Here is a 14,080-nt window from a genome sequence, read left to right on the forward strand (position 1 = left end):
CCTCGTCAAAAAGAAAAAGAAAGCATTCGTAAGGGCGAGAAGGCTAGGAACAGACGAATCCCTTGAGGAATATAAAGACAGGAGGAAAGAACTTAAACAAGGAGTCAGGAGCGCTAAAAGGGGCAATGAAAAGTCATTGGCAAACAGGATTAAGGAGAATCCCAAGGCTTTTTATACGTATATAAAGAGCAAGAGGGTAACCAGGGAAAGGGTTGGCCCACTCAAGCACAGAGGAGGGAATCTATGTGTGGAGCCAGAGGAAATGGGCCAGGTACTAAATGAGTACTTTGCATCAGTATTCACCAAAGAGAAGGACTTGGTGGATGATGAGTCCAGGGAAGGGAGTGTAGATAGTCTGGGTCATCTCATTATCAAAAAGGAGGAGGTATTGGGTGTCTTGCAAAGCATTAAGGTAGATAAGTCCCCAGGGCCTGATGGGATCTACCCCAGAATACTGAGGGAGGCAAGGGAAGAAATTGCTGGGGCCTTGACAGAAATCTTTGCATCCTCATTGGCTACAGGTGAGGTCCCAGAAACTGGAGAATAGTCAATGTTGTTCCTTTGTTTAAGAAGGGTAGCAAGGATAATCCAGGAAATTATAGGCCGGTGAGCCTTACGTCAGTGGTAGGGAAATTATTAGAGAGGATTCTTCGGGATAGGATTTACTCCCATTTGGAAACAAATGGACTTATTAGCGAGAGACAGCATGGTTTTGTGAAGGGGAGGTTGTGTCTCACGAACTTGATCGAGTTTTTTGAGGAAGTGACGAAGATGATTGATGAAGGAAGGGCAGTGGATGTTGTCTATATGGACTTCAGTAAAGCCTTTGACAAGGTCCCACATGGCAGACTGGTACAAAAGGTGAAGTCACACGGGATCAGAGGTTGAGCTGGCAAGATGGATACAGAACTGGCTTGGTCACAGAAGACAGAGGGTAACAGTGGAAGGGTGCTTTTCTGAATGGAGGGGTGTGACTAGTGGTGTTCCGCAGGGATCAGTGCTGGGACCTTTGCTGTTTGTAGTATATATAAATGATTTGGAGGAAAATGGTCTGATTAGTAAGTTTGCGGACGACACAAAGGTTGGTGGAGTTGCGGATAGTGATGAGGATTGTCAGAGGATACAGCAGGATATAGATCGGTTGGAGACTTGGGCGGAGAAATGGCAGATATGGTTTAATCTGGACAAATGTGAGGTAATGCATTTTGGAAGGTCTAATGCAGGTGGGAGGTATACAGTAAATGACAGAACCCTTCGGAGTATTGACAGGCAGAGAGATCTGGGCGTACAGATCCACAGGTCACTGAAAGTGGCAACGCAGGTGGATAAGGTAGTCAAGAAGGCATACGGCATGCTTGCCTTCATCGGTCGGGACATAGAGTATAAAAATTGGCAAGTCATGCTGCAGCTGTACAGAACTTTAGTTAGGCCACACTTAGAATATTGCATGCAATTCTGGTCGCCACACTACCAGAAGGACGTGGAGGCTTTGGAGAGGGTACAGAAAAGGTTTAGCAGAATGTTGCCTGGTCTGGAGGGCATTAGCTATGAGGAGAGGTTGGATAAACTCGGATTGTTTTCACTGGAACGACGGAGGTGGAGGGGCGACATGATAGAGGTTTACAAAGTTATGAGCGGCATGGACAGAGTGGATAATCAGAAGCTTTTTCCCAGGGTGAAAGAGTCAGTTACTAGGGGACATAGGTTTAAGGTGAGAGGGGCAAAGTTTAGAGGGGATGTGCGAGGCAAGTTCTTTACACAGAGGGTGGTGAGTGCCTGGAACTTGCTGCCGGGGGAGGTGGTGGAAGCAGGTACGATAGCGACGTTTAAGAGACATCTTGACAAATACATGAATAGGAAGGGAATAGAGGGATACGGTCCCCGGAAGTGCAGAAGGTTTTAGTTTAGACAGGCATCAAGATCGGCGCAGGCTTGGAGGGCCGAATGACCTGTTCCTGTGCTCGACTGTTCTTTGTTCTTCTTTTTGGATGATGTTGCCGAGGGGAGGCATGTAGATGAGAAATAGGAGGGAGTCCAAGATAGATCCTTGGAGGGGTGGGGGGGCACCACTATATCAATGTACAATGCTGTTGTTGATTTACACCGTATAAGATTACACTTCTCTGTCCAGTGTACAAATCTCTCCACCTGTTCCACTCTTTCACTGCAAGTGTTTCTTTCTCAATGATTTAACAAACCTTGTCACATCATCATCCCCAAACATCATCCAGACCACCTTGTAAACACTTCCCGCACCTTTAAACCCGTGAATCATTCTCATCACATCCATTGCCAGCATATTTTTACAAATTATAACTCACAATTGTTGCTGTAAAATCGGCCCTCGGTGTAATCCTGGAGGAAATGGAGCAGTAACATTTCTGCCTGAATATTCAGTCCCTTCTGAGCCCAGATAAGGAGTGACCTTTGAGTGAACTCAGACCCCACTATAATCTGGAGGGGAAATGTGAATTCTGTAAATTCAGATTATTGAACTGTCGCCAGGGACAGTGTGGAAAGTGGGAATTTTAGTGTCAGAGTTGGCTGCACAGTGAGTGTGAGGAAGTGGAAGAGGTTTACCCACCTGTCAAAAGCTGAGTGAGGCACCAGAAACCAGGATTGTTTGCTCTTTCCTGAAAATGTATGTTTCACATATTGTCAGAGTTTTGCTGAACATTTTGCTGAACATGCACAGTGGCGCAGTGGTTAGCACCGCAGCCTCACAGCTCCAGCGACCCGGGTTCGATTCTGGGTACTGCCTGTGCGGAGTTTGCAAGTTCTCCCTGTGACCGTGTGGGTTTTCGCCGGGTGCTCCGGTTTCCTCCCACAGCCAAAGACTTGCAGGTGATAGGTAAATTGGCCATTGTAAATTGCCCCTCGCAATTTAGGTAGGTAGGTGGTAGGGAATATGGGGTTACTGTCAAGTGAGTATAAATGGGTGGTTGTTGGTCGGCACAGATTCGGTGGGCCGAAGGGCCTGTTTCAGTGCTGTATCTCTAAATAAATAAATTTGCTGATTATCCTTCAGACAGTTGGGGATTTTCGAAATCAGGAGAATTATTGTACAGCCATGGGCATGAGGAACTGCTGCTATTTCTGGCACCATCTCAAATGTGTATTTTTAAATAAATAAATTTGGTTTGGAAAGTACATAGAAATACAAACAAGTTAGAAGATGGTGACAGGAACACTGTGGAAAACCCAATCACTCACTGTATATGATCAGAAAAACTCAAAAACGATATTGCTGCTGCTTGTATATAATGTGTTTGTGTGTGTTTCTGCACAAGTGCATGTACTGCGTTTTTCTACACTTCCCAAGCAAAAGTGGCTAGATTAATGTTTCTATGATGCATTAAAAACCTTCCATCTCCCTGCACTGACAACTTGGCTTTCCCCATTTCTAAAGGGAACTGCCCATATGAACAGGTGACAATGTGGTTCGACACCCCCCCAGGGGAGACTCTGAGCACCAGTTGCTGGGAAGAGGGTTTGAATCCAGAGCAGTGTGCCCATGCCTGTTCGAGAAATTGTCTCATTCCAATTCCCACCGATAATTAATCCCAGTCTGGAAGGTTTATACAGACCATTCCCATTATAAATGTACATGTAGAGATTTCTAATTGAAATATAAAAATAAGGACCGAATGTATGAGTTTAGAATTGGCCCTGAATTGTCTCTGCTTACTGTGATATTCCACTCCATCAGCCTGGAACCTCACTTCACCTGGAGACTACACCTGGTCTCCCCTCCCTTCCCGTGTACATTGCCAGGGGTAGTTTGACTAATACTTGAGTATTGTGTCCAGTTCTGGACACCACACTTTAGAGAGGATGTGAAGACATTTGCGAGGGTGCAGAAAAGATTTCCAAGAATGGTTCCAGGGATGAGAAACTTCAATTTTGTGAATAGGTTGGAGAAGCTGGGACTGTTTACCATGGAGAAGAGAAGATTGAGAGGAGATTTGATAGAGGTGTTCAAAATCATGAGCAGTCTGGAAGAGGGTGTAGAAGGGTGGGTTAGTAAATTTGCAGATGACACTAAGGTCGGTGGAGTTGTGGATAGTGCCGAAGGATGTTGTAGGGTACAGAGGGACATAGATAGGCTGCAGAGCTGGGCTGAGAGATGGCAAATGGAGTTTAATGCGGAGAAGTGTGAGGTGATTCACTTTGGAAGGAGTAACAGGAATGCAGAGTACTGGGCTAATGGGAAGATTCTTGGTAGTGTAGATGAGCAGAGAGATCTTGGTGTCCAGGTACATAAATCCCTGAAAGTTGCTACCCAGGTTAATAGGTATGTTAAGAAGGCATTTGGTGTGTTAGCTTTTATTAGTAGGGGGATCGCGTTTCGGAGCCACGAGGTCATGCTGCAGCTGTACAAAACTCTGGTGAGACCGCACCTGGAGTATTGCGTGCAGTTCTGGTCACCGCATTATAGGAAGGATGTGGAAGCTTTGGAAAGGGTGCTGAGGAGATTTACTAGGATGTTGCCTGGTATGGAGGGAAGGTCTTACGAGGAAAGGCTGAGGGATTTGGGGTTGTTTTCGTTAGAGAGAAGGAGGAGGAGAGGTGACTTAATAGAGACAGAGAAGATAATCAGAGGGTTAGATAGGGTGGATAGTGAGAGTCTTTTTCCTCGGATGGTGATGGCAAACACGAGGGGACATAGCTTTAAGTTGAGGGGTGATAGAAATAGGACAAATGTCAGAGGTAGTTTCTTTACTCAGAGAGTAGTAGGGACGTGGAACGCCCTGCCTGCAACAGTAGTAGACTCGCCAACTTTAAGGGCATTTAAGTGGTCATTGGATAGACATATGGATGAAAATGGAATCGTGTAGGTCAGATGGTTTCACAGGTCGGCGCAATATCGAGGGCCGAAGGGCCTGTACTGCGCTGTAATGTTCTAATTCTAATTCTAAAAAAAAAGTAGATAGAGAGAAGCTGTTCTCATTGGTGGAAGGCTCCTGAGCCAGAGGAACCGATTTAAGGTGATTGGCAACAGAATCAAAGGCGACATGAGGAAAACTTTTTTATGCTGTGAGTGTTTAGGATCTGGAATGCACTGTCTGAGAGTGTGGTGGAGGCAGGTTCGGTGAGTGTTTTGGATCTGGAATGCACTGTCTGACAGTGTGGTGGAGGCAGGTTCGGTGAGTGTTTTGGATCTGGAATGCACTGTCTGAGAGTGCGGTGGAGGCAGGTTCAGTGAGTGTTTAGGATCTGGAATGCACTGTCTGACAGTGTGGTGGAGGCAGGTTCGGTGAGTGTTTTGGATCTGGAATGCACTGTCTGAGAGTGTGGTGGAGGCAGGTTCAGTGAGTGTTTATGATCTGGAATGCACTGTCTGAGAGTGTGGTGGAGACAGGTTCAGTGAGTGTTTAGGATCTGGAATGCACTGTCTGAGAGTGTGGTGGAGGCAGGTTCAGTGAGTGTTTAGGATCTGGAATACACTGTCTGAGAGTGCGGTGGAGGCAGGTTCAGTGAGTGTTTATGATCTGGAATGCACTGTCTGAGAGTGTGGTGGAGACAGGTTCAGTGAGTGTTTAGGATCTGGAATGCACTGTCTGAGAGTGTGGTGGAGGCAGGTTCAGTGAGTGTTTAGGACATGGAATGCACTGTCTGAGACTGTGATGGAGGCAGGTTCAATCAAGGCTTTCAAATGGAAATTGGATAATTATCTGAAGAAAAAAGTTTGCTGGGCTACGGGAAAAAAGCGGGGGAGTGGGTCTAGCTGTGTTGTTCGCATAGAGAGCCAGCACAGACACAATGGGCCAAATGGCCTCCTTCTGTTATCCAACCACAGTACAAATTTAGTCAATCCCCCATCGAATTTCTCATTGGAGTCAGCGGCGGTTTCGACTTCAGAACCCAATATGTGAGATTGTGATATGCGTGTGTGCATATGAAAGTGTGAGTGAGAGTGTGTGTGTGAATGTGTGTGTGAGGGAGGGAGTGAGTGTGTGTGTGTGCAGGAGTGTGTATGTATGAGGGAGTGTGTATGTATGAGGGAGTGTGTATGTATGAGGGAGTGTGTGTGTATGAGGGAGTGTGTGAGTGTGTGTGTGTGGGAATGTGTGGTGTGTGTGTGTGGGAGTGTGTGAGTGTGTGTGTGAGGGAGTGTGTGTGTGTGTGAGGGAGTGTGTGTGTGTGTGAGGGAGTGTGTGTGTGTGTGAGGGAGTGTGTGAGGGAGTGTGTGTGGGAGTGTGTGTGGGAGTGTGTGTGGGAGTGTGTGTGGGAGTGTGTGTGGGAGTGTGTGAGGGAGTGTGTGTGTGTGAGGGAGTGTGTGTGTGTGTGTGTGTGAGGGAGTGTGTGTGTGTGTGTGAGGGAGTGTGTGTGTGTGTGAGGGAGTGTGTGTGTGTGTGAGGGAGTGTGTGTGTGTGTGAGGGAGTGTGTGTGTGTGTGTGTGTGTGTGTGTGTGTGGGAGTGTGTGTGTGTGTGTGTGAGTGTGTGTGTGTGTGAGTGTGAGTGTGTGTGTGAGTGTGAGTGTGAGTGAGTGTGTGTGAGTGTGAGTGTGTGTGAGTGTGAGTGTGTGTGAGTGTGAGTGTGAGTGAGTGTGTGTGTGAGTGAGTGTGTGTGTGAGTGTGTGTGTGAGTGAGTGTGAGTGAGTGTGTGTGTGAGTGAGTGTGAGTGAGTGTGAGTGAGTGTGAGTGAGTGTGAGTGTGAGTGAGTGAGTGTGAGTGAGTGTGAGTGAGTGTGAGTGTGAGTGAGTGAGTGAGTGAGTGTGAGTGTGAGTGTGAGTGTGAGTGTGAGTGTGAGTGTGAGTGTGAGTGAGTGTGTGTGTGTGTGTGTGTGTGTGGGAGTTTGTGTGTGTGTGAGGGAGTGTGTGTGTGTGTGTGTGGGAGTGTGTGTGTGTGGGAGTGAGTGTGTGTGTGTGGGAGTGAGTGTGTGAGGGAGTGTGTGTGTGTGAGGGAGTGTGTGAGGGAGTGTGGACCTGTTTTGGAGAAAGACCAGTCGAGTGAATTCAAGGTTTTTATTTCTGTTAACGGGGAGGAATTGTGTTTTTCTGATCCATCGACTTAAACAGTCCGAGAATTTTTACTCCAGTAAGTAACGTGACGAGAATGTTCCTTTTCCTGGTAGTGCCTCCAGCAGTGCCTCGTTGCATCAATGTGAAAATGTTCCATTCAGTTCATGGAAAATCCCTAAATCTTCTGGTCTTGACTCTTCGACATCTTTTTATATCAGCAGCAGCAGGTTTCGAGAAACATTCCCGAAGACAGAGGGGAAAAGGAGAAGGAAGTTGAGAAAGAAGAGGAGAGAGAGGAGAAAGGAGAAAAGGAGGGCGAGTGTGAGAAATACAAGGATGAACTAATGAGGTAAGATGCAATAACCAATCACCGTGGCTGCTATTTACTCTGTGACTGTGTATCTGTGAATTAGTAAAGATTTCTGTTAATGTGGATTATTGGATGTGGCTGTAATGCATGAACACCACTGCTAAATACTGATTATTTTAAGTGTTCCTCTTCCAATGGGGTCAACATGAACAGGGCTTCATGTAACCCCCAAGGGTATTAAAACTCAACTCTGCAGTATGGGACTATAGTCACATGCAGGCCAGAAAGGGTAAGTACCGCACAGGGTTCGGAGGATCCTCCTGCTACCTCCCCCCCTCCTCCTGCTACCTCCCCCCCTCCTCCTGCTACCTCTCCCCCTCCTCCTGCTACCTCTCCCCCTCCTCCTGCTACCTCTCCCCCTCCTCCTGCCACCTCTCCCCCTCCTCCTGCCACCTCCCCCCTCCTCCTGCGCTCTCCCTGTCCCTCTGTCCTGCCCCCCTCCCTCTGCCCTCTCCTCTCCCCACTGAGTGCTGCTGGAGAGCACAGAGTGTGAAGAAGGGAGTTTGGTAAGTGAAGGACTTCGGGAAGGAGGGGAGCTATAAATTAATTAAGAAAACATAAATGTAATTAAATTAACACAACAAAGATGGCACGACAGGCAGTCCATGGCAACCACATATGTAGTAAGCGTCTGTAGCTTGAGGAGCTTCGGCTCAGAGTCATTGAGCTGGAGGTCGAGCTGCAGACACTGCATCAGGGAGGGGGATACTTTGTTCCAGAAGGCAGTCACACTCCTTAGGATAGGGTCATCTGATTTGGTCAGTGGTCAGGGACAGGAGTGACTGTGAGTCACCCAGGTCAGGGGATCGACAAGATGGGAATGGAGCAGCCACAGCCCTTGCAATTGAGCAACAAATTCAAGGTTCTTCCAACTTGTATGGACAAGAGTGAGGGCTGTAGTGTGGATGAGCAGACTGACCATGGCACTGTTCAAGCAGGGGAGCAAAAAGGAAAGTAGTGGTAATGGGGGACAGTATGGAGAGGGGGATTGACACTGTTCTCTGCAGCAAAGAGTGAGAGTCCAGACGGCTGTGTTGCCTGCCCGGTGCCAGGGTTCGGGACATCTGCTCAGGGCTGGAGAGGAACTTACAGTGGGAGGGAGAGGATCCAGTCATCGTGGTCCATGTAGGTACCAATGACATAGGCAGGACAAGGAAAGAGGTTCTGCATAGTCAGTATGAGGAACTAGGCACCAAATTAAGAAGCAGAACCTCAAAGGCAATAATCTCTGGATTATTACCTGAGCCACGTGCAAATTGGAGTAGGTCAAATTAGAATGAAAAATGAATGCGTGGCTCAAAGACTGGTGTGGTAGAAGTTGGTTCTGGTTCCTCGGGCACTGACATCAGTACTGGGGAAAGTAGGGGCTGTACCGTTGGGACGGTCTACACCTGAACCGTGCTGGGGCCATTGTTCTCGAGAGCTGCATAACTAGGGAAGTAGAGAAGGTTTTAAACTGAATGGTGGGAGCAAGGGATCAAATTTGGGAAGATGTGGTAAATCAAAGAGTAGAGAAGGCAAGAGAGAAAGGTATTAATATGGGAAAGGATAAACAGACTGTGACAGGAAGAGACAGGTTGTACAAATCTAAGAGTAAATCAGTAGATAAGGCTAGAGGTTACAAAAATAATAAAAGGACAAAACTAAAGGCTCTGTATCTGAATGCACGTAGCATCGAAACAAAACAGATGAACTGAGAGTGTAAATTAGAAATAAATAAGTACAATCTGATAGCCATTACAGAGACATAGCTGCAGGATGACATAGATTGGGACCTGAATATTGAAGGGTACATGGCATTTAGGAAGGACAGGAAGCTAGAAAAGGGTGGAGGGGTAGCTCTGTTAATTAATGATGATTTTTTAGAATTAGAACATTACAGCGCAGTACAGGCCCTTCAGCCCTCGATGTTGCGCCGACCTGTGAAACCATCTGACCTACACTATTCCATTTTCATCCATATGTTTATCCGATGACCACTTAAATGCCCTTAAAGTTGGCGAGTCTACTACTGCTGCAGGCAGGGCGTTCCACGCCCCTACTACTCTCTGAGTAAAGAAACTACCTCTGACATCTGTCCTATATCTATCACCCCTCAACTTAAAGCTATGTCCCCTCGTGTTTGCCATCACCATCCGAGGAAAAAGACTCTCACTATCCACCCTATCTAACCCTCTGATTATCTTATATGTCTCTATTAAGTCACCTCTCCTCCTCCTTCTCTCTAACGAAAACAACCTCAAGTCCCTCAGCCTTTCCTCGTAAGACCTTCCCTCCATACCAGGCAACATCCTAGTAAATCTCCTCTGCACCCTCTCCAAAGCTTCCACATCCTTCCTATAATGCGGTGACCAGAACTGCACGCAATACTCCAGGTGCGTGATATTAGCGTAGTAGACAAGGATGACCTAAGTTCAGGAAACCAGGATGTAGAAGCAGTTTGGGTCGAGATGAGAAATGATAAAGGCAAAAATTCACTTATGGGAGTGGTGTACAGGCCCTCAAACAGTAACCACATGGGATGACAGGGCATAAATGAAGAAATAATGGGAGCTTGTCAGAAAGGTACAGCAATAATCATGGGGAATTTTAATCTACGTATAGATTGGAAAAATCAGATGGGCAGAGGGAGCCTAGATGAGGAGTTCATCGAATGTTTTCGGGATAGTTTCTCAGAATAGCACCTTCTGGAGCCAACCAGAGAGCAGGCTATACTAGACCTGGGATTGTGCAACGAGATAGGATTAATTAATGACCTCATAGTTAAAGCACCCCTTGGCAGTAGCGATCATAATATGAATGAATTTTACATTCAGTTTGAGGTAGATAAGAATGGGTCTAAGACTAGTATTTTCAACTTAAATAAGGGCAATTATGAGGGCATAAAAGCAGAGCTAGCTAAAGTGAACTGGCAAAGTATGTTAAGGGATAGGTCAATAGAGATGCAGTGGCAGACATTTAAGGGGATATTTCAGAATACACAGAATAGATACATTCCAACGAGAAAGTAAAATTCCAATAGGAAGACCCACCATCCGTGGTTAACTAAAAAAGTTCAAGATAATATCAAAATTAAAGATAAAGTATATAATTGCACAAAGATGAGTGGCAGGTCAGAAGATTGGACAGAATATAAAAAGCAGCAAAGAACAACTAAATGATTAATAAGGAGGGAGAAATTAGAGTACGAGAGAAAGCTAGCTAGAAATATAAAAACAGACAGTAAGAGTTTCTATAGATGTTTAAAAAACTAAAGAGTTAACAAAGTGAGCGTTGGTCCTATAGAAAGTGAGTCTGGGGAATTAATAAGGGAAAATCAGGAGATGGCAGATGAATTGAACAGGTATTTTGCATCGGTCTTCACCATAGAGGATAGAAGTAACATCCCAGGAATAGCTGTAAATCAGGAAATGGAAGTGTTAGGACTAGGTGAGAAAGAGGTCTCAGGTTCCCTTTCTGCCTTCACCTAGTCTGAATGTAACAGGGTTTTATTTCTAAACACACTGTGTTTTTAGCTCCCCCTTGGTGAATGCTAGTTCACCACTTTCCAATTAGAAGGCAAATAAACCAGCATAAACAGGTCTTCTCAGGTTTAAACAAGTTGAAATTTATGAAACTTGAACTTAAACTCTAATTTGGTTGACGCCTGCGGATACAAGACGCGCACGTGCCAGCGTACAAATGTGATACACACAGGCAAATAGATGCAGAAAAGAGCAGAAGAAAAATAAAGTGGAAAAGTTTGAGGCAATATCTGAAGAGTTTTTGTTATGGTTCTTCGAGCTCACTGTAGAGTGCTTGATTGTAGGTAAATATTGTTTTCATTGGGGCCCAGTATTCTTCTTAAACCTTGTTTGCTGTAGGAGACTTTTCTCTCTTGAGGTTCATGTTTCTTCCGTGGATTCAGAGGCTTGTGAGAAAGAGATGGGAGCAGACAGGAGAGATCTTCTCAGGACAGATGCAAACAGTCTTTCCCAGATCGCCTCCTTATGTCCTCTTCACAACTTACTAGCCCTACCTATCTTTTTGTCATCAGCAAATTTAGCAACCATACCTTCAGTCCCTTCATCCAAGTCATTTATATAAATTGTAAAAAGTTGAGGCCCCAGCACTGATCCCTGTGGCACACCACTCGTTGCATCTTCCCTACCAGAAAATGACCCATTTATGCCTATTCTCTGTTTCCTGTTAGCAAACCAATCTTCTATCCAGGCCAAAACGTTATCCCCGACACCATGAGCTTTTATTTTCTGCAATAACCTTTGATGTGGCACCTTATCAAATTCATTCTAGAAATCTAAGTACAATACATCCACCGGTTCCCCTTTATCCACAGCACATGTAACTCGGTCAAAGGACTCCAATAAATTGGTTAAACATGATTTCCCTTTCACAAAACCATGTTGATTCTGCCTGATTACCTTGAATTTTTCTAAATGCCCTGCTATAACGTCTTTAATAATAGCTTCTAACATTTTCCCCAAGACAGATGTGAAGCTAACTGGCCTGTAGTTTCCTGTTTTCTGTCTCCCTCCCTTTTTGAGTAAAGGAGTTACATTTGGTATTTTGCAATCTAGCGAAACCTTCCCGAATCTAGGGAATTTTGGAAAATTAAAACTATCGCATCAACTATCTCATTAGCCATTTCTTTTAACACCCGAGGATGAAGTCCATCAGGACCTTGTGACTTGTCAGCTCACAGCTCCAACAATTTGCTCAGTACAAATTCCCTGGTGATTGTAATTTTCTTGAGTTCCTCCCACCCTTCCATTTCCTGATTTACAGCAAAGACTGGAATGTTACTTGTATCATCAATAATCAGTACTGAGGGAGTGCCGCACTGTCGGACGGTCAGTACTGAGGGAGTGCCGCACTGTCGGACGGTCAGTACAGAGGGAGTGCCGCACTGTGGGACGGTCAGTACAGAGGGAGTGCCGCACTGTCGGACGGTCAGTACTGAGGGAGTGCCGCACTGTGGGACGGTCAGTACCGAGGGAGTGCCGCACTGTCGGACGGTCAGTACCGAGGGAGTGCCGCACTGTCGGACGGTCAGTACCGAGGGAGTGCCGCACTGTCGGACGGTCAGTACCGAGGGAGTGCCGCACTGTCGGACGGTCAGTACCGAGGGAGTGCCGCACTGTCGGACGGTCAGTACCGAGGGAGTGCCGCACTGTCGGACGGTCAGTACCGAGGGAGTGCCGCACTGTCGGACGGTCAGTACCGAGGGAGTGCCGCACTGTCGGACGGTCAGTACCGAGGGAGTGCCGCACTGTCGGACGGTCAGTACCGAGGGAGTGCCGCACTGTCGGACGGTCAGTACCGAGGGAGTGCCGCACTGTCGGACGGTCAGTACCGAGGGAGTGCCGCACTGTCGGACGGTCAGTACCGAGGGAGTGCCGCACTGTCGGACGGTCAGTACCGAGGGAGTGCCGCACTGTCGGACGGTCAGTACCGAGGGAGTGCCGCACTGTCGGACGGTCAGTACCGAGGGAGTGCCGCACTGTCGGACGGTCAGTACCGAGGGAGTGCCGCACTGTCGGACGGTCAGTACCGAGGGAGTGCCGCACTGTCGGACGGTCAGTACCGAGGGAGTGCCGCACTGTCGGACGGTCAGTACCGAGGGAGTGCCGCACTGTCGGACGGTCAGTACCGAGGGAGTGCCGCACTGTCGGACGGTCAGTACCGAGGGAGTGCCGCACTGTCGGACGGTCAGTACCGAGGGAGTGCCGCACTGTCGGACGGTCAGTACCGAGGGAGTGCCGCACTGTCGGACGGTCAGTACCGAGGGAGTGCCGCACTGTCGGACGGTCAGTACCGAGGGAGTGCCGCACTGTCGGACGGTCAGTACCGAGGGAGTGCCGCACTGTCGGACGGTCAGTACCGAGGGAGTGCCGCACTGTCGGACGGTCAGTACCGAGGGAGTGCCGCACTGTCGGACGGTCAGTACCGAGGGAGTGCCGCACTGTCGGACGGTCAGTACCGAGGGAGTGCCGCACTGTCGGACGGTCAGTACCGAGGGAGTGCCGCACTGTCGGACGGTCAGTACCGAGGGAGTGCCGCACTGTCGGACGGTCAGTACCGAGGGAGTGCCGCACTGTCGGACGGTCAGTACCGAGGGAGTGCCGCACTGTCGGACGGTCAGTACCGAGGGAGTGCCGCACTGTCGGACGGTCAGTACCGAGGGAGTGCCGCACTGTCGGACGGTCAGTACCGAGGGAGTGCCGCACTGTCGGACGGTCAGTACCGAGGGAGTGCCGCACTGTCGGACGGTCAGTACCGAGGGAGTGCCGCACTGTCGGACGGTCAGTACCGAGGGAGTGCCGCACTGTCGGACGGTCAGTACCGAGGGAGTGCCGCACTGTCGGACGGTCAGTACCGAGGGAGCGCCGCACTGTCGGACGGTCAGTACCGAGGGAGCGCCGCACTGTCGGACGGTCAGTACCGAGGGAGCGCCGCACTGTCGGACGGTCAGTACCGAGGGAGCGCCGCACTGTCGGTGGGTCAGTGCCGAGGGAGTGCTGCACTGTCCCATGGTCAGTACCGAGGGAGTGCCGCACTGTCGGAGGGTCAGTACTGAGGGAGTGCTGCACTGTCGGAGGGTCAGTCCTGAAGGTGTGCTGCACTGTTGGAGGGTCAGTACTGAAGGTGTGCTGCACTGTCACAGGGTCAGTACTGAGGGAGTGCTGCACTGTCGGAGGGTCAGGACTGAGGGAGTGCTGCACTGTCACAGGGTCAGTACTGAGGGA

General features: G+C 48.3%; 1 protein-coding gene across 1 annotated transcript in view; it reads left to right on the forward strand.

The window, feature by feature from the left end:
- Positions 1 to 14,080, forward strand: part of ncor2 (nuclear receptor corepressor 2) — a 446,529-nt gene that overhangs the window by 240,633 nt on the left and 191,816 nt on the right. The window contains exon 17 of the mRNA XM_068055641.1: positions 7,183 to 7,313. Within this exon, the coding sequence (XP_067911742.1) occupies positions 7,183 to 7,313 (131 nt within the window). The remainder of the gene's footprint in view (positions 1 to 7,182; positions 7,314 to 14,080) is intronic.

Source organism: Heterodontus francisci, chromosome 23 (assembly GCF_036365525.1).
Source record: "Heterodontus francisci isolate sHetFra1 chromosome 23, sHetFra1.hap1, whole genome shotgun sequence".
Classification (NCBI taxonomy): Eukaryota; Metazoa; Chordata; class Chondrichthyes; order Heterodontiformes; family Heterodontidae; genus Heterodontus; species Heterodontus francisci.